This window comes from Cupressus sempervirens, chromosome 5 (genome assembly GCF_028749045.1).
Source record: "Cupressus sempervirens isolate cs-2001-9-10 chromosome 5, ASM2874904v1, whole genome shotgun sequence".
Lineage (NCBI taxonomy): Eukaryota > Viridiplantae > Streptophyta > Pinopsida > Cupressales > Cupressaceae > Cupressus > Cupressus sempervirens.
In genome coordinates this window covers 939,533,482-939,553,591 of record NC_143122.1, presented here as the reverse complement: position 1 = coordinate 939,553,591, position 20,110 = coordinate 939,533,482, and the positions used below count along the sequence as shown (strand labels likewise).

The window sequence follows — 20,110 nt, the reverse complement described above, 5'->3', positions numbered from 1 at the left end:
TGGAATGTGCAATCAGCCCACATGAACATAACCATAGAACAATTACTGCTAGACCGGATCAGAATTACTTGCACAGTCAAACAATATTATTTGCCAAATTCCCACGGCTCTATACAAACAGCTGCTACAGATAACTGGCTCTTTGAAAGCAGCCTGTTTTATATGAGTTTGGCTTTATACTAGAACCCACAATAACGTTTCAATATCATGAGTTTGACTTGGTGCAGGCAGCCACAAATGCGACTAATCCTGCTTAATCAAGAAGGCAACTATATCAGATTTATTGAAAAATGGGACATGACATGTCCAGATGCTGCAAGTACATTATTGGATAGATTACAATGAGAAAATGTTTTTACCTCTAACTACATGGACACCACTTAATTGTTAGTTTACTTAATGAACTAGGATATGCCTCTAATCCATTATTAAGGGTATCAAAACACTCTCTAGTGATAAGTACCATAGCAGCAAAAGCTTTTGGGAAAAGAATGGAAAATCAAATATGTAAGTTTTTTTTAAAATGGAGGAAAATGGGATTTAAAAAACATAAAAATATGTAGAAAAAGTGACAAAAGCTACTTGTTTTGAATTTTAAAGGCATTTTCGTCACTGGCTTTTAATCTATTCTAGCTAGCCTAACTCTGACAGAAAAACAAGAGAAACTACTGAAGATAAATAAGGTGATGTGCCTGAACATATATGTTCCAGCTATTCGCTCACAGAGTATTTACACAATTATCTGTAGTCAATAGAAACTAATATTAACTGCGAACAGTATTTGTCAGACATAACAAATATCCTGTTTTTACCAGTTCTTTGTGGGTGGTAAATGACATTCCATTCTTCATGATTGACATTTGTCACTCTAATACTGTTTCAGAAGTATAAGATTATCAAATCTGATCATTTACCATTTGTTTGTGGGTGAAAAATGACATCCCTTTCTCCATGAATGACATTTGTCACTGTAATACTGTGTGAAAATTATAAGGTTATTGCATCTAATCGTTGTTTAAGAAGTAATTTTGACAGGAAATGCTTTGAAATAAAGTGGAACAGCCAGGAAGAAAATCATTGATAAATAGCTAATTTTTCTATCATTATGTAGCATGTCCAGGCTGCAGCAGGAAGAAAATTAACAATTATTTATTTTATTTAGAAACTTAAGGGAATTCAGGTTGGACCAGTTTGGACGTTACACTATGAAGTGAATGTAAGCTGTAGAGATGAAGCAATAAAAAAAATGCTATTTTGATACCAGTTCGGGATTAACAAATATGGCAGCGATTCCTAAAATAGAAGAATTAAATTAAATTAAATAAAGAGTTTTGGGGCAGCAACCGTGAGGTTGTGAATTGATTTTATTTTACCAAAGGCAGCAACTGTTTGAAAAGGGTGTGATTGTTTGTGTCTTGAGGAGGGAGGGTATTTAAGGAGGACAAGCATCTTTTGAAGGGGCATCAATCAAGAAATAGAGACCTGATTTGGATAATAAGGCTGTGTGTCATTATCAGCATTACTGACAAGCCTGACAGCATATCACAGCCGAAGCCTTAGGCAATCAGCAAACAAAAGCAGCAAATATCTTTAGGAAACAATAATAATTAATATTCATTATTGCTGGTGGGCAGGGGTTCCTTTCCTAATAAAGGCAGCAACAGCATTCATCATCTTAACCAAGTCACGGGTGGTGATCGTTTAAATAGCACAATTAGTAAAAGAAACAATAACAACATAAGTAATAATTATACTTTTAATAAGAAGTATAAAGCAGTGCTTAGAGTCTAAATAGAAAATCACATCTCTTTGAAAGCAATCTCTGTTCAAAGGGATGTATCTCTTTTTTGGCTATAGAGGTATTAGAGGAAAGATATCTTATTTGGAGTTAGGCAAGAAGGAAAATAAAATATGGGATAATCAGATTGGAATTGGAGAAGAATTCAGAATCAGTTAAGGGGCGATTAAGAAAGTGAATGAGACACCATTCTTGGGAAGATATATTGAGAAGTTGTGAAGTGCATTTGAGAGGGTATGGGGAACAGGAGTTCTGTGAGACTTATATTTGCGCATCTGCAAACGGGTAAATAAAAGAAGATCGTCAAAGAAAGGTTGGAGGCTGTCAGAAGAATTTATAGCAGGATTGTAAGAATAGTATATGAAGATATAAGAGATGTATATGCAGATAAAAAAGTGAAAAACATGCAGAAATGAAAGAGAGGCATATGGGAATATAGAGAAATATGGTGATGCAAATCAAGAAGGAAAGTATATGCAGACTTAAAGGAGAAGTGTAAAAGGATGACATAGTTTGAAGGTGTGAATCAAGAAAGAAATAATGGAGAAGAAAATAATTAAGCGACTCCTTCAAAAGGAAAAAGTTATAAAGGATTGTGATTCTTCCGAAGGGTGGTAATTATGGAAGGTTGTGACTCTTCCAAAGGGTGGTAATTGTGAAAAGTTGTGACCATTGCAAAGAGCAGAGATGATGAAGAGGTGTGACTCTCTCCATGCACTGGCAGATATAAATGGGAAAAGGTTTCAGTTGAGGAGGACATGGAAGCGAGATCAATTTAGGGAATTATATAGTGTTCTCAAAGACAACAAATGAAAAGTGGTGATTCAATTCTTATGAACGGTGGTGACCCTTTCATCAAAAGTATAAAGGATTTTTGATACCAAGCATTGAAGAGTGACCTATCAATCGTCACTCATGAATTTGCCCATACAAATTCTTCATCCGTTAGTCATTAATCCCGCAAGAAATCAAGTAAAATATCATCAATTATATTCACTTTCAATCATCTAATTAACAATCACTTAATCATAACTCCGCAATGCCTCGAATCATCAAAGTGAAGGAATTCATCCAATTAATCAGTCATTCAACACTAATTGAATGGCAATCATTTCCAAGGCACATCGACCTTCCTAAGGAAGTAATCATACACTGATAATCATCAACCAGAAGCAAATACAACCATTATTCAAGAAGAGAACACCTTGATCAGGCATAGGAAAGTATTACCCCAAAATTTGAAAATTTCAGCCTCATTCTTTTTTGAGTTTATTTTACCCCCTTTGAACTCAAAACCTCCATTTTCAGCTTCATTGCCCCTGCCACATACCTGGTTAGGCTGACCTGTAAGGAATATACATTTAAACTCTTGTTTGCCTAAGCTCAGGAAGGTCCCAACTTCACTAACCATGTTAATCCCTCACTGTTGGGTTGTAGGGCTAGGATCTGAACTACTTAACCTTTCTCAAAATCCCCATATGAAGGGTTTCAAAACAAGTAACTAAGCAAATAAATTGACAAACAAATTTTTTTAAATGCGAAAACTATAATCAATCTTATCTTCCATGTACACCCCAATTTATCATTTCTTGTGTATTCTTCATTTATCTCATTCTTTTGTCTCTTAGCAAATGTTGATAGTAGATTAGCTTTTGAAATATATGCCAATCTTAGTCCTTGAATAGAGAATTTCAAAGCACAACAAAATTATATTTACCAAAATATTTTACCCAAAGTTAGAACTAACACAAACTGCCCTAACTTAATCCATATATTTTTAAACCAAATGAGTTGTCTTATATGTGCCTTTTATTGTTATGCTCACCAATTAGAATTAACTCACCTAGACTTAACCTACAAAAAGTTCAACATTTAAAACTACTAATTTAATTTATTTACCCAAATCCGTTCATCTTCTTCCAAATGTTTTTACCATCTATGGTTTTAATCGACCAACCAATAAGAAAATAAGAATAGACTGTTTTATCTTTCAAAAAACACATGGCAGTTATGGAAAATTAGAAAACTTTATGATTGATGCGTGCAAAAAAATCTTGCTAACTACTGCTGATGCATATGTGAGCTTGACGAGGCATCAAACCTCCTCCAATTACCATGTTTCCTTTCTGTGACCCTCCTCCTGTTCGAGCTGGTTTTCTGACACCACTGTTAGGTTTAAATGCTGGAATTATTCTATTGAATGGAGACATGATATACAATGACAGAATGTGATTACATTTAAGCAAAGTTGCCGATTCGGGTTCGGGGACGGGTTCGGGTTCGGAGTTCGGTTCGTGGGTTCGGGCAATTTTGTTTTGCCCCATTTGGGTTCGTGGGTGGGTTCGTGAGTATATATATATATATATATATATATATATATATATATATATATATATATATATATATATATATATATATATATATATAGACACACACAGAAGAGAAACATGCATAGTTGCAAAACAAAATCATTTCACAATATGAACAATTGTTGCTTGATCATTGATCAATGCCAAATGCCAAAGGGTTTTAGGTCCCTTCAAAACATGATTTTACTTGAATCTAAAAACATTAAATACTCGCTCATTAATCTATCTTCATGATTGTAAAGAAAATTATACATTAAATTACTAAATTGCAAAACATAGACTAGTTCATGAAATAATACATTGAGTTATTAAATTGCAAAACAAAGACTAGTTCATCAAATAATAAAGTTTGAAACATGATGATAGATGACAAGTGTTTAGTAGTTTATCAATAATCATAGTATCAAATGCCCTTCAAGGGTCAATTGGATTATCATAAAATGAGAGATCAATGACTTCATCCCCAACTGCAACTATATCTAGAGCTTCATCATTGAAACCCAAACTGGTTCCACTAGTCCCATATGCTGATATATCATCCTCCTCCTCCTTGACATAAGGGATTAGATAAGTGAAATGTTTTTTAAATTTCTATTAAGTTCCTTTGAGAGTTACAGAAGAAAACAATTTAAAAAACACACTCTTTAAAGTTGTTTTTAGCCCTGGGTTCGCTGTGGGTTCGTCTGGGTTCGCTCCAGCAAGGACTTAGACGAATCCACAGTCAAAACTAAGGACCCTGCCCAAACCCGCAGCGAACCCGGGGGCGAATCCAGACCTGTGCGGACCCGGACCCGAATCCAGGCAGCAGGGGACGAATCCGGCAACTTAGCATTTAAGACATGGACACCACCTAACTAACTTCTATGGGAAGCTAATAGCTTATTATTAATCAACCTTAGGAGTTAGGACTGAAGGATCAAATTATAAATTACAATTTTATGATTAATTCTCAATTTAAGATATATGTGAATTAGTTAAAAACTGCAACGGAAAGCTTTCTATATAATCATGATATTTATCTCTGTACATTACAAAGATAAACTCAGCAGCAATGGTACATCAGTGTTTAGGTGTAGGCTATTAAAGCCAGATTGCAAACAGTTTCTGTATTCTGTTCACTTGTGTTTTTCTGTTTACTAGTATAATGATAATAAATAATTAATGTTGATTTGGTTCCATGCATTCAACTACTAACACTTCAGATTTTTTATTTATTTTTTGTTCTCTACAGCTACTAGAATTTCGTAAGCAGAAAGCTGAAGAGAGAGCCAAAAAGGCTTCTGCTGCTTCCACTGAAGATTCTCAGTCATCTAGAATTAAGAACAGTCACGCAGTGCAGCAGTCTGCAGGAAACGTGCCTACAAACACAGAAGAATTAAATGGACCTTCTTTTGAGAAGAATTCCAATAAAGATCCAGAAAATTATGTTTTCCAATCCTCACACACTACAGCTTCTTCTGTGCCTTATTCAGTAGTCCCCTCTAATGAAGGACAGGCACCTGAAGTATTCGTAGGCAACCATGTCAATGCAAAGTCTTCAGCAGTAGAAGACATTCACACTGGAATTACAACTTTGAGCACTGCGCCAGATCCAACTTCCAGTGGCAACTTGTGGAGACCATCCCTTAAAGATAATGATGAAGCTGATAGGTGGAATAGTCTTTCTTCAAATGAGTTTGATTCAGGCTATAGGAACATCTGGAGAAGATCATCTTTGGAGAGTTTTTCAGAATTGCCAGGACACCAAGAAGCTAAAACTGTAAGTGATGTGTTGCCTAATGTTTTTCTTCAGTCAGCTAATAGCTATTCAAATAGAGCGGAACAGGCATCTATGAAGGATGATTTTTTTTTATCCCAAGAGAAAAACTTTAAAGATATTCAACTGGGTGAAAGGAATGGAAGGGAACATGAGTTCAAAGAAAGAATTCCAGTTGAACAAGTTTCTTCTAGTATTTTGTCCACGGATGCAGAGGAGAATGTCCAGAATAGGGAGAAAATGCAACCCATGGCACACCCAAGTTTATTGTATTTGGCTGATGATCCTGGCACGAATCAGTTGGATAGACACACTGGTAAAAATTTATGTATGCATCGATTTTTAGATACTTATATGATGTGTCCTGAGATAAGCTATTCTTCTCAGAGGTGACCCTCAAGTTGATGATCATATAACTAATAAATATAGGTTACTGAAGGCTTATCATTTTTTTTTAAATGCAGGTTCTAATCACATAAACAGTAATTTTTTAAAACCAGATGAGCAGAGGGCTTTTGGCAATGGCAAATATAGGAAAGAAGAGACTATAATCTCAGGAGAAGGGAGCAAATTCTCATCCTCTGATAGGAGCAACAATTGGCAGTCGCAGAATAAAGACTCACTTGGTGCACAATTATATTCTGACACTAAAAACCACACGGGTTTGTTCTCAACAGTTAACAGCCGCCGCTCACGTCCGTCTTTCCTGGATTCTATTGCCTCATCTGCATCATCTGTCACAACACAAACTGAATTGGATGCTTCAGAAATGCTTAAGTCTACAGGAGAACTGCGCCCTACAGAAGTAAAGAATATTGCTGAACCTAGTGCTATGAGGCCTTGGCAGTCTTTGAACAATGAAAAAGAAGACTCTAAAAAGTTAGGATTACATGATAGGGTGTTCAACCAGCTTGAATTTTCTTCATCCCAAAAAAAAGATGATTTTGGAGCTCTTGAACAGGTAATTTCACCATGCTTTTACTGTTGTGCCATGGTACCTACTTTCAATTTTATCAAGCTTAGACACGGATTTCTTCTTTAGCATTCACTAATTTGGTGTTATATTTGTACACTTTCCTAATTTTATATTCACAGACACCGACATATGTAACCATTGTTTTGGTTTGTATCCATAGCCGTGAAGGATATTTCAATTTTAAATATATGCTACTTAAACCTGTTATGAATAGCGATAAAATTTGAATGCCTTCCAAGTTCCCTTTTGAAGGGAAGTCGTCAATGGAGCCCCTAAATGTAAAGGATTGAAAGATATGATATATAATATCCAAAGTAAAAGCTACAAGCTGCTTTTAACCATTTCATATTTTCTCTTTGGAAATTTAATTTTCCACATTATCATAATTTCTAATGGCAGCCATTAATCAAGTTCTCTCAACTCTTTAGAAATTAGAGCTTGACATTTAAAGTTCTTTTGGAGAAGAAATTTGATGGATTTGTTCAAGTTCACAAGCTTTAGTGTCTAAAGGGAAAGCAATAAAAATGTGAAGATTTGGTAGTCATTTTGTGCATTTAAAGTTGACACTTAATGTGATAAAGATGCCAATGCCTCCTTTATTGCAAGAGGATCTGTAATATTAAGTTCCTAAGGGCGTGAAGACCATAATTGCAATCCTGCTGTTTGAGTAGCTCAATATTCAGCTTATAGAGGCCTCCAGACTTGATGATTGGGGAAGGGCCACTATTTTTCGAGAAGATATTAGTCATTATAGGGTAATGATCTAACAGGGCTTTTGGCTTCACTTGTGCACTGTTCAGGTTGTTTTCTTTATGAAAGCAGATGGTATCCTTATTAGCATAAAATCTGTCCAATCTGCAGTAAACCCCTTTAAGAGCTCCTTGGTTGGTGTACTATGTAAACTAAATACTCTTGCTTTATTTTCCCCCCTTAGTAAACCCCTTTAACAGCTCCTTCTTGCTTTAATTTTTTTCCCCTTCCAATGGACCAAACAACTGAAACAGTTTTATCATTCTCATCTAAAAGAATTGTTCATTTCCTTTCCACCCACAAAGAATATCTCTTACTTTATCTCCCCTGTTCTCAGTCATATTGAAATCCCTAGCAATAATCTAATGGATGTTTGGTAGAGATCTCAGCATCCATTACCAAAGATATATCCTTGTAGTCAATGGAGGCATAAATAGCACATATCCCTAATAATATAACTTTTTATTTTTGATATATAGATTTTTTTAATAATTTATATTTAAATTATAGTTTATATTAATTTATTTTAGATTTAAATGTCATTATTTACAATTTTAAATATAAGGTCATGGTTTGTATATTGTGGATTGTTAAATCAACTTATTTCTGTAGTAATTATATGTCTGTTGCTTTTAAAGTAATGAAAACATTCTCCAATAACTTAGAAAATTGTTTTAAATATATGTATCTGTTTTTCATGAATGTTGTATCCAACGTATCCATATTAGGGGTCTTAATTTTTAAATAATGGCCATATCCATATCCAGTACCATATCCATATCTGTATCTATATCCATGTCCATGCAACTTTGAAAAACTATCATGTAATTTGGTTCAGGGCACAACTCAGTTACCCAGAGAACCTATGTTAAATTCATTTAGAATTATGATGATAGAAAATGACAGATATAGGAGATTCCAAACAAGTGCACCTTAAAAAATAGTGTATATTTAGTAGTAAAGGAAGTAAAAAAAAAAACTATGATGGATTCAATATAAAATTGTATTATTGTATTATCATATTAGTTATCTTTTACTGCAGGGACCACTAAAGTTACAAAGAAAGTATGCAGGAAGAAACAAACTTGAATGCTGGGTTGTTTTGTTTTTTATATATTTTAAAATGTTTGTTTCAATTGTGATTTGGATGTTAGTTGATGAATGGCAACATCAAGCTGTTGAAAATTAATAATTCAGGTGGTAGTCTATATTTGTAGAAATAGTTCTTAGAAACCAGATTGCCAATGTTATGATGATTGCTGTTTTCTTTTATGCTGCAGCATATTGAAGATTTAACACAAGAGAAATTTGCTCTGCAACGAGCTCTTGATGCCTCAAGGACACTTACAGAATCTTTAGCTCAGGAAAATTCATCCCTTACAGAGGCCTTCAATCAACAGGTACTGAGGATAAATAATAGTTAGTTAGTGTGAATAATAATATATACAAAATTTATTGATGATGGGCAAGTCTACCTGAAAACAACAAACTATTTATATGTCGTTTGTATTACACTTGTTGAACTTCAGGCATGGAGAGAGTGTGATTGATAGAACTTATAAGCACTTGAACTGCTTTTGGTATATGTATTTCAATTGATGTCTGAAAATATGGTGCCTTATATATTCATTTGTGAGGATTAATAGTTTTCACTTTTCCTTGACACAGTTTTACTCAGTTGTTTTGATAATTTTTGGTCAGTAATTATTTGTTTTTATTGATCACAGTAAAAAGTATTACATCATAACATCAGAGAATTTGAGACTAAGGAAACTCCTGGGAGCACCTACCACGAGACATTTCTGCACCCATAAAACTTTTGCAAAAAACAGCCTTGGAACTCACAGACCGTACCTGTCTACTCACAATCTCCATTGATCAAATCCACCTTTGCTTTACATATATATTTTAACAATACAAAAAATCGTACCACTTGGACCTTACTTATATCCATGATTCATTCGTATACACAGTTGCAGTATATAGCAGACTAAGCCATAGTGTCAAAAAGGCCTCATACTTTTCACATTTCCTTACATTTTGAATCCACAGAGGAAAACAAAATCACAGCCCTTAAACCTACGACAAAAGATAAAGCCCATCATGTATATATTGGGGCCAAAATCCAATACACAAAAATTCATTAAATGAGACTTTAGACAAAAGCAAAAAAGACACAGGCCTGTAACCTAGGATCCTCCACGTTTGTACTTCGACGAACCCGTCCTCCTTCCTCCTGATTGTTTCTTCTTCTGTAGCCAGCACACCTACCCTGCTGGAACCAGAGCCATCTGAGCCTTGGCTTCATCATCACGAAGACTTTGAAACCTTACAGCCTAAGTATGCCTCATTCCGTCTTTGCTCCCTGTCAAAACAAACCAGCCATCTCGGGGAAAGTATTAGCTCTTTCAAATCCTCCATTGTCAGGTTCTCAAAACCTTCATGCACATGAATTCCAACACCTGTTTATCACCCATTCAAGGACCGACTCCAGCCCGTACAAGGTTTTCTTGTCAAGTATAGCTTCCATCACTCTCCTGATAGTCCCAAAATCCTCTCCCGATTCCAATCACCAAGTTAACATCAGGATATCACATCCATGTTATTGCTGTAATGGCGCTTTGCCTGATTGAAGACATCGCCCAAAATTTCTTGAATACTTTGGATAAGCTTCATGTTTTTGTAGACAGATAAACGCTTTAATCTCTTTGCTGTTACTGGTTCAAAAAATGATGCTTGCTGCTTGGTTGGTAGTAGTGTAAAATTTGTTAATGTTTGTAGGAGCAGGAGATATTTTCCATACCTGCAATGACTCCATCTGTCAGACAGTTGTATGTGTGCAATGCATATACTCAGTGAGGCATACTGAGATTGCTGAAAGTCCTCAATTGTGGGTGGTATTCTTTGTGAAGAGTTTATATGAAGATACTCCATCGATTGATATTGTCAAGCTTCAGCTATTTATTATCATCTTGTCTGTTGGAGGCATCATCTATGATGATTGTCTCCTCTATATGATGATGAAATGACTTATTCATCATTACCAGAGATCATTCTTGTGTTGCAGGACCGCAAAGTTAATGTGGTTCAATCATTTTCTATTGTCAGTGGCAGTTTCTTTCTCTCTTCTGTTCTTCTTCATTTGTATTACTATTGATTATTCATAGGCATTGGTTCCCACCATTAATGATGGTAGTTAAAGTTCATTGTGACTTCAGAAGAATATGAAACGGTATTTGTAATTACTGCTGTCAGTTCATGATGGAAGACAAATCGACTTCAGTTTCAGAGTCTTTTTCATATTCCCGTGTTCCTTTAGCGGAGGGGTGTGCTTAGTATGTGCTAGTTTGGGAGTGTGGTTAGTGTGGTGATTTTTCTGTTTGAGGAGTGCAGCTATAGTTGAAGTTGTTTTTTCAGGCAGATTATTCTCTGGATTCGTCATTAGGCATTATTGCTGTAAATGTTATTGTGATTGTTATAAGGCATTCTATGTATAATTGTTAAGTGGGAACAATCTCAGAGTAGGCTCCAATTCTCTAGTTAAGCTTGTGAGCTTTGTATTCATACTTGGTGATTATTTAATAAAGGTATCCCTTTTGGCGTGGCTGGGGTTTTCACCCTCAAGTGGAGGGTTTTCCTAGGATAAGTAATTGTGTCAATCTATTATTTGTGGTCTTAGATATCTGTTATACGTGTTATTCTATTCTGGTTCAAAACTTCAACATGGTGTCAGAGCCAGGTTTAAAAGAAAATTCCACAACCATATTTATTTAAGCATAAGAAACAGAATGTATGGCTAAGTCTGTCCTATGTCAGAGAGTCTGTCCTGTTTTGGGTCATCCCAATGACCTGGTAAAATGAGTCACAAATGTTGTGCATGGTGGGAATTGGAATGAGGGAATTCACCTATCTTTCGTACCTTTTGAGAAGGAGTCTATGTCATGCGTTGATGCTTGGAAGATTCTATGAGAGAGATTGTCATAAAGTTTCTGGGAATGCTTGAGTAGGCTGTCTGAGCGATAGTTGTTTGTTGCATGTGATCTGTGGGTGTGTAACAATGGAGCTTGGTCTATGATTCTCGTGATGATTTATACTCTGCATTTTATACAATGTATCTTCTAGATTCCCAGGATAAGATATGGACGCCCATTGCTGTAGCTGTCGGGCCCACTGAACTGTAAGGGATTTATATGGTGTATCTTCTGTGATTCCTAGGATAAGATATGGACGCCCACTGCTGTAGCAGTCAGTCCCACTGAACTGTAAGTGATTTGAAAATTGAAATCTGAAAGGGCATACCTTTGAATACTGATCATGAATTTAGTGAATCATGTATGCTTCTAGCATTAGTCTGTATATTTCTCATTGGGTCTTAGGTTGAGTTTTTTATTAATCTCTCTAAAATTTTTCTAGAATGGATCAAGAAACAATAGGATGATGAGAGATTACATAAGGAATTCAAGGAAGTAAGAGCTTTATGCATCTTGTGAGAAAGTCATGCAGGCTATAGAAATGAACAAATATGGGGGACTTTGTTTGTAGCCACAGGACTGAGTTGATGGCACATAACTTCGTTGGAGAGGAAGAACATGTTCGGATTGTCCTTGCATTCGGTTTCTTGAAGAGGAAGAAATGACTTTTAGGGTGAGTTGAATTTCAAGAATTCAAGGCAACCTATCAAAGAGTTAATGCGCTGGAGATGAAGTTAAGACTAGAGAATAGTTATTATAAAGTGAAAGCTTGATGAGATGAAGAGGGAGGACTTCTTTAGTCTCAATTAGATCCAGAGGGAGCTTTTGTGGCAAAGGGAGAGTGCCAAGTCCTTTGCAAAGATCAACAAGCTTGAAGAGCAGTGTGGTCTCAAATGCTCATTGTTTGGTCAAACATTGGAGCCAAGTGTAACTTATTTTGATAATCAAAGCTATGAGAATGCTGCCCTTGCTGAGGAGTCTTAGCATTCATTTGTTCTTATTATAAGCTTAATGCATTTTTCTATGAGAGGGAGAAATTTGAGGTGAAAGACCTTGTAATGCATTTTCACTGAGGAGAAATTTGAGGTGAAAGCCCTTGTAATGCATTTTTTTTCTAAGAGGGAGAAATCTGAAGTGAAAGCCCTTGTAGTGCATATTTTTTTGAGGGGGAGGAATTTGGGGTGAAAGCCTTTGTAATGCATTTCTCTCTGAGATCGAGGAATTTGAAATGAAAGCCCTTGTAATGCATGTTTCTCTAAGATAGAAAAATTGAGCTGTAAACCCTTGTTGCCTTCCACACATGGTAGTAGCCATAGCGGATGTCATGTTGAGAGAGACTCCATGACAACATTATGTTGAGCGACTTCGTAATGAGAGTTTGTGTTTATTTCACACATGGGAGTAGCCATGGTGAACATCATGTTGGTGATTCCATGATGCTATCACGTTGAGAGACTCCTTGATAAAGTTTTGGATTCTTTTACAATGGGTGTTGCCATTGTGATTGTCATGTTGAGTGACTCACATGAGAATTTGGAAACTTATCTCCTTTACTAAGAGGGAATGTTCATGTTTGTAGTTGCAAGAGACATTTTTCATACCCTCGATGACTTTATTTGTTAGAAAGTAGTATGCATGCGACGCATATTCTCAACAAAGCATACTTAGATTGCAGAAAGTCCTCAATTGTTGACAATATTCTTTATGAGTTACATGAAGGAACTCTTTCAATTGATATTGTCAAGCTTTAACTATTTATTATCATCATATTTGCTAGTATCATTGATGATGGTCTTCTATATATGATTATGTGACGCAGTGCAAGGCAGAAGTATCCCCAAAGGAGATGTCCTAGCCCCCAGCTAAATAACCATGCAACGGAAGCACAAGAAGAAGAAGCAATAATGCAAGATCTGATACCAAATCACAATAATATATTCATAAAATGTAACTGTTTACATGCAATGTGTCGAGCTATAAGGCCTTCCGGGTTACGGCCAAATACAAAGCAAGTAATAGCAGTTTTGCAAGATCCCTCAAGATCTAATCCAAACCCTAGCTAGTCCAGATCCACACTCTGGTAGAAACCCCTAAGGAAGATCTCAACTTGTGCTCGCAAGCCCACCAAGCAATCTCCTTGTTTTCCAAGCCGTAGCTACTAGCTCTTCTCCAAATTCGCTCTTCAAGCTCCTCTTCTCCACGATGGATGAATTAAAAAAATGACTAAAGACTTCCCTACAACCCCTACTTATACCAATCTAAGTCACAAGTCGGCCAACAACAACAATTAAATGCCCAAAATCGATGTCTGAGTAAAATTGCGATATCTCCTAGCTCCGAATGAATTAGAACTTGTGCTTCAAACTATAGTTAGTGCTCTAGGCCCTCTTCAATCCTTGAAATTTGCATCCTCTAACTCATTGTGGAAAATTAGTTATACGACTTGCAACAAGCATCAAATCCTAAGCAAGGTCGAGCTCCTCCCAAACCATGCCGACCAACCAAAGATCATGCCGAGTAACCAAAGACCATGCCGAGTCCCAAGACCATGCCGAGCAACCAAAGACCATGTCGAGTTCCCAGACCATGCTGAGCAACCATAGACCATGCCAAGCTCCCAGTGTATGCCGAACACCATAGACCATGCCGAGCTCCCAGTGTATGCCGAACACCATAGACCATGTTGAGCTTCCAGTGTATGCCAAACACTAGTATCTGCCAAGCTTCACAAAACTTAACCAAAATCCCTCCAAACATGCAGAATATCAAGCAAACTCAAGATGCTCCTACATCATTATGAAATTATTTACTTCATCATTACAAGAGATCATTTTTCGTGTCATTGGATTACAAAGTTAATATGGTTCAATCCTTTTCTACTCTCTCTTGCAGTTTCTTTTCTCTTGTCTGTTTACCTTCATTTGTATTGATTATTCATTGACATTGGGATCTTGTCATTGATGATGATAATTAAAATTCATTGTGACTTCAGAAGAATATGCAATGGCATTTGTGATTACTACCATTGGCATAATGGAAGACAAATTGATTTTAGTGTCATAGTCTTTTTCATATTCCCGTGTTCCTGTAGCAAAGGGGTGTGTTTAGTATGAGCTAGTTTGAGAATGTGGTCAGTGTAGTTATTTTTGTTTTGTTTTGAGAAGTGCAACTATTGTTCAAGTTGGTTTTTCATACATTCTAAGTGGAGATTATTCTTTGTATTTGTCATTGGGCATTACTGCTATATTTTGTATTCGGATTGTTATAAGGAGTTCTATGTGTGATTGTTAAGTGGGAAAAATCTCAGAGTAGGGCTCAATTCTCTAGTTAAGCTTGTGAGCTTTGTATTCAGACCTGGTGATTATATAATAATGGATTCTCGTTTGGTATGGCTAGTTTTTTCACCCTCAAGTGGTGGGTTTTCCTAGGATAAATAATTATGTCATAGGATAAATAATTATGTCAATCTATTAATTTCGATCTCACATATTTGTTATGCATGTTATGCTATTCTGGTTCAAAACATCAACAAAATTTGCATCCATTGCCACCAGTTTGTTGAAGTGCTTCCTCAAAGCCAATCCGAGAAAAGCCCTGCCACCATTTTGCCATCTAGATTGGAGCGATAAACCTCTTCACAATGCCATAAAAATGGTAGTTTTACATTCTTAAAAAATCTCATCCCATCACATGAGTTCCTTTGGCAGGTGTATTAATGGCTAACTCTTACGACCTTTGCAATTGACGTCACGCTTCAATTGGATGATTTCAAAAATCTTCAATCCGAACTTCATTGCATGCTTGGAATGATAAAGCCCATTTTGATGGGCTTTCCAACTCTGTATTACTCATCTCCCTCACATGGCTTATTCTAAATTCTTTAAAGGTTGTCAACTCATTTATTATGGCAGTGCATTTTTTTTTTCACAAATGCCATGCCTTAGCTTTCCCGTTCATTATTGCATGTATAATTGTTAAAGAATCTGTCAGGGACCCCAAATAAGCTATTAAATCTTAATACTACATATTCATGTTTGATCAATCGAAACATTATATTATTTTAATAATAAATTATTCAATTGGTAATTAACTTATATATATATATATATATATATATATATATATATATATCAATTTTTAAATTAATTAATTGATATCACAATTAAATCAATATCTTTATTATATATAAAATATATTGAGAAATAATAATGATAATTTAATTAACAATCAAAAGTATTGATTGAAAAATGATTAATATTATATAACGATTATACACACACACAAAAAATCGATATTAAATAGAAGCAAATGTATCAATAAAAATAAGTGACACACTTGGGCAGGGGACGCGTCCGATTCCCACATTATAAAGGTGGGGAAGTCGAACATTTGAAAGGCACAGGAAAAAGTGACAAAATAAAAAAATAATTACTTACCTTGATCTGTGATAAAATTGTCACCTGCACGCTTGAGTACAAAGTTGGCAAAGGCACCGTGAATTGAGAAAAAAGGGTGCTACATGGGAGGTAAGACCCACGACTCTCGGTTACACTGCAAGGAACCTTGTGCATATTGGGAATTCTGAATTCTAGAATATAGTTGAATGTGACATATCAAATCACAACCCCATAATATGTTGTTAGATATGATATTGCAATTTTTGGTATATGGAAACTAGGTATCAAACAAGTTAGTAGAAACCTATATTGAAGAATTAAGATATACGATATATGTGTTATGGAATAACTTATGCATGGTCATATAATGAGGAAATATACACACACCGCATATATATATATGTATGTATGTATGAATGATAAATATATATAAATATATATGTGTGTGTATATATATCAAGTAGAATTATATTTATTTTATATACATATATATAACGTGTAATGCAACAGAATTAGGATGGTTTAGCCAATTCCTTTATTCTCTCACTCTACTATTGGGAGTTGATAGATGCTCCCAGAACAGCTGCCAGTGCCTGATACATAGCTCCAACACCCTCATGTAGCACAAACCAGATACATTGTTTACAACAAGTTTAATCAAATATATAAATTGGCACGAGTCTTCACAACTTGTAGTTTCTAATCAATAGCAACTTCAGAATAGCTTTAGTATCAATTTACTGTATTAACATTCCCCAATATCATGATATTTCTTAAGAGTAAGTTCTTTGATCCTTCAGATCATTATGAAAACCTTGCATAGTAGCATCTTCACCACCAATATTCTATGAGACAAATATGCCAATCGTTCTTGGTACAAATGCTAGGAATTACAGACATAATAGCCTTTCATCCATCGATTCTCCTCGAGAAAATGACCAAGAACAACTATTAAAGTAATCACCTCCATCAAGGACTGATCTGGTGTACTACACACCCCCTACACACATTTCTTTGAATGCCCAAAGCCATGGTTTGAAGATCATAAATCAATATACTAATCTTGCCCTTTTACACTTGTGCTTCCTTCCTTTTTTGTGTACAACTGTAATAGCTCTTCACAACATCCTCAAGCACACTCCCTTGTGTTCTTTGTTTAGACACTATATTTCTAAAGGTCTGTGTGACCTCACTGTGTACTAGTTAACCCGACATAGTTTAACATTGTTTGAATCATTCCCATCTTCGCTGAAGTCCTATCATTCCAATAAGTGTATCATTTGAACATGAACACAAAGCCTGATGAATAGAGCTACAACCAATGGACTTCTAGTAAATAAGATTGATAATTATTTGACTTCCACTACCATTTTTGTCTGACAAGAAACACTAGAAGGAAATAACGTGTGCAGTACTGAATTAGTCACTGCAACAATAGACATGGTATTAAGCATTTGACAGATGATGAACATAATTTGTGTTGAAACATATTTGACTGTGGTGCCAGTCTTCATTAGTACAGATTATTTTTGTGTTATCATGTGAATCATTTCGCTGAGAACATAATTTCATAGCCACCAAGGTTGTGACTTTTCTGCAAGCATATTATTTGAACATGAATCATTTATGCGGCACAACATTGAATTTGGATCTCCATGTTTTATTATTTGCTGGATACTGTGTATAAAGACAACTGGTTCTGTGTGAATTTATCTGAAGGGTTTATAGATGAATTAAACCTTTTATCTTGTATGTCGATGTTAGATATATCACTACTACAAACTTTCTTTGACCAGTAACAATGAAAACTACTATTATCTGTAGCTTGATAACATCCTCATGTAGCTAATTATACGTGACAGTGAAATTTATGGATTTATTGATCAGCCGTGATTTTGTTCTCCACATTGCAAGTACCTTCAATAGGATATTGAATATAATTTATAACAAGACAATCGTCTATATGTTTGATATACGTCAATAATGTAAGGATGGTGACACATTGTCAACTCTCGAGCACACCTTGTAAGATTTTGTATTTATAATGGGGGAGTAGACGTGTTTTTCATATGTATAATTTTGCTACTAATTTGGTTATGAATGTGACTGTATTTACTTCTGCCATCTCTGTATTTTAAGTTGACAAATGTTAAATGCTGAACACCACAATTGCATATTTCTTACTAGATGAGGAATCGACATTAAACATGTAATGGCATATGGAGAAAACACAAGGAAACACTTTTTTAATACTAATGTTCGAAGGTTATAAACTGTGTTAATGGACTTGGAGAAATAAGCGTATCCGGTAATTCATTAATCTCATCAACTCTGTTGTTAAATTCTTGTACAAAAGGAAATATTTAGATAGATTGAAGGTTCTGAATGTCGTGGAGTGTTACCATCATCGTCAGTGATAGATAATAATGTTTATGCCTTTGAAATATTGTCCTGAAGTACGTTGCCAATTTTCTGCAGTGGCTGGAGAATAGCCATGTTATTTGCTTTTGGTAACCATATACTATACTGAGAATAAATTTACTCGTGACTAAGGCTTCCACTGGATTCTAGACCTGTGTGAGACCCTGATCTCCCAAAGTGAATTACCCCCTATTAATTTGAAATTCTGTCAATTTAACTTTGAATTTCTAAAAGTATTCAAGGTTCAGAGATGATGAATTTAAGCTAACCACAGTGACCAGGATAGGGTATTAAAGTTGACCAATTATAGTTTCGCTTTGCAATGCAGTGCTCCATGATAAATGTAGATTAACCCTATCAATGTGGATATGCCTCAAAATAATTTCTCCAGTAATGTTACTTGATTCTGACACTGTTAGTTTTAATCGCTTTATAGGAAATAGGAATTTTAAATTTTAACCACCGTTCTCCAGATTTATGTGCTGATCCTATTTGATATGTTGCTGCTGTATCTTGTAATAGCACTTATTAATTTCTGTGTCTTTCAAGTTACTCTTTCAATGGATATGTATATGATATGAAGAGGCATGTCTCCCGTGTTAATATATTAACTCACATTAGTTATTGTTTTAATATATATCACAAATTTATTATCTTGATTATAATATATGATAATAATTTGTGTATATATATATATATATAGATGGATAGATAATATCTCTCTCATATATATATATATATATAAATATTATATCTTTTTAATAATTTATTATCAATAATAATGATCCATGATAATAATAGTGAAGGATAGATATCAAATGTTTAAGGCCTATAGGCCATTCAAACATTTGATTTTATCAGCTGGAATCATCCGATCAAAGCTACAATCATTAACATAATTTACCAATCAACTATATCTTCCATTCATCTACTCAACTACTTCTAAATCTATTTAACATTCATCTAAGTGAGGAAATGTAGAAACCATGCAACATTCCAAAATTTCACAAACATTCACTATTATAACAACAATGAAGAATAAATAGTTTTGGCAGTATATTAACAACAATCTTTGCAAATCCCCCCCTTTATAAATGAGGAGGCCTTGCCTTATATTGGGAGCTCAATTACAATGAACGACTCAGATTGATTTGGAACCAATGGGCACAATTAAGCCAACAAAGTCATAACATAACTAACAACTACAAGCATTAACTGCTTATCCAATTACATAAAAGCACCACCTTGTAGGCTAATAAAAAACATGACATTGCTTTTATGGACCAATGAGAAAATAGGTTGGGTGAAGACATTAGGTGGACTTTACATGTACACTTGGAATGATTTGAATGAATGAACTTGGACACGCGAGATTGGAACTTTTTGATTGGTTGAAGATGAGTGGCCACCACCTCAACATGCTTATCTTGTACACTTCATCAATTCCACTTCTTCATCATCATAAAGAAGTCTGCATCTTTGGCTATCTCTTGATATTCAACATTTCTCAGTCTTTGGTTGGTTGTGATGGCTCGTATTCCCAGATTGCTTCATCTTCATGAGTTTTCTTTGTCTTTTGGAAATACTCTCATTGAAATGGTTTGAACTCGTTTGTACTTGAAATCTTGATTTCATTACCTTGATCTTGTAGAAGTGATATAGGTGCCCTATG

At 35.2% G+C, this 20,110-nt stretch overlaps 1 protein-coding gene across 4 annotated transcripts in view; it reads left to right on the top strand.

The window, feature by feature from the left end:
- Positions 1-20,110, top strand: part of BLI (protein BLISTER) — a 57,649-nt gene that overhangs the window by 3,023 nt on the left and 34,516 nt on the right. For all 4 annotated transcript variants that reach the window (XM_089833019.1, XM_089833017.1, XM_089833018.1 and 1 more), the window contains exons 2-4: positions 5,399-6,239; positions 6,388-6,884; positions 8,930-9,049. In XM_089833019.1, the coding sequence (XP_089689145.1) occupies positions 5,399-6,239; positions 6,388-6,884; positions 8,930-9,049 (1,458 nt within the window). The remainder of the gene's footprint in view (positions 1-5,398; positions 6,240-6,387; positions 6,885-8,929; positions 9,050-20,110) is intronic.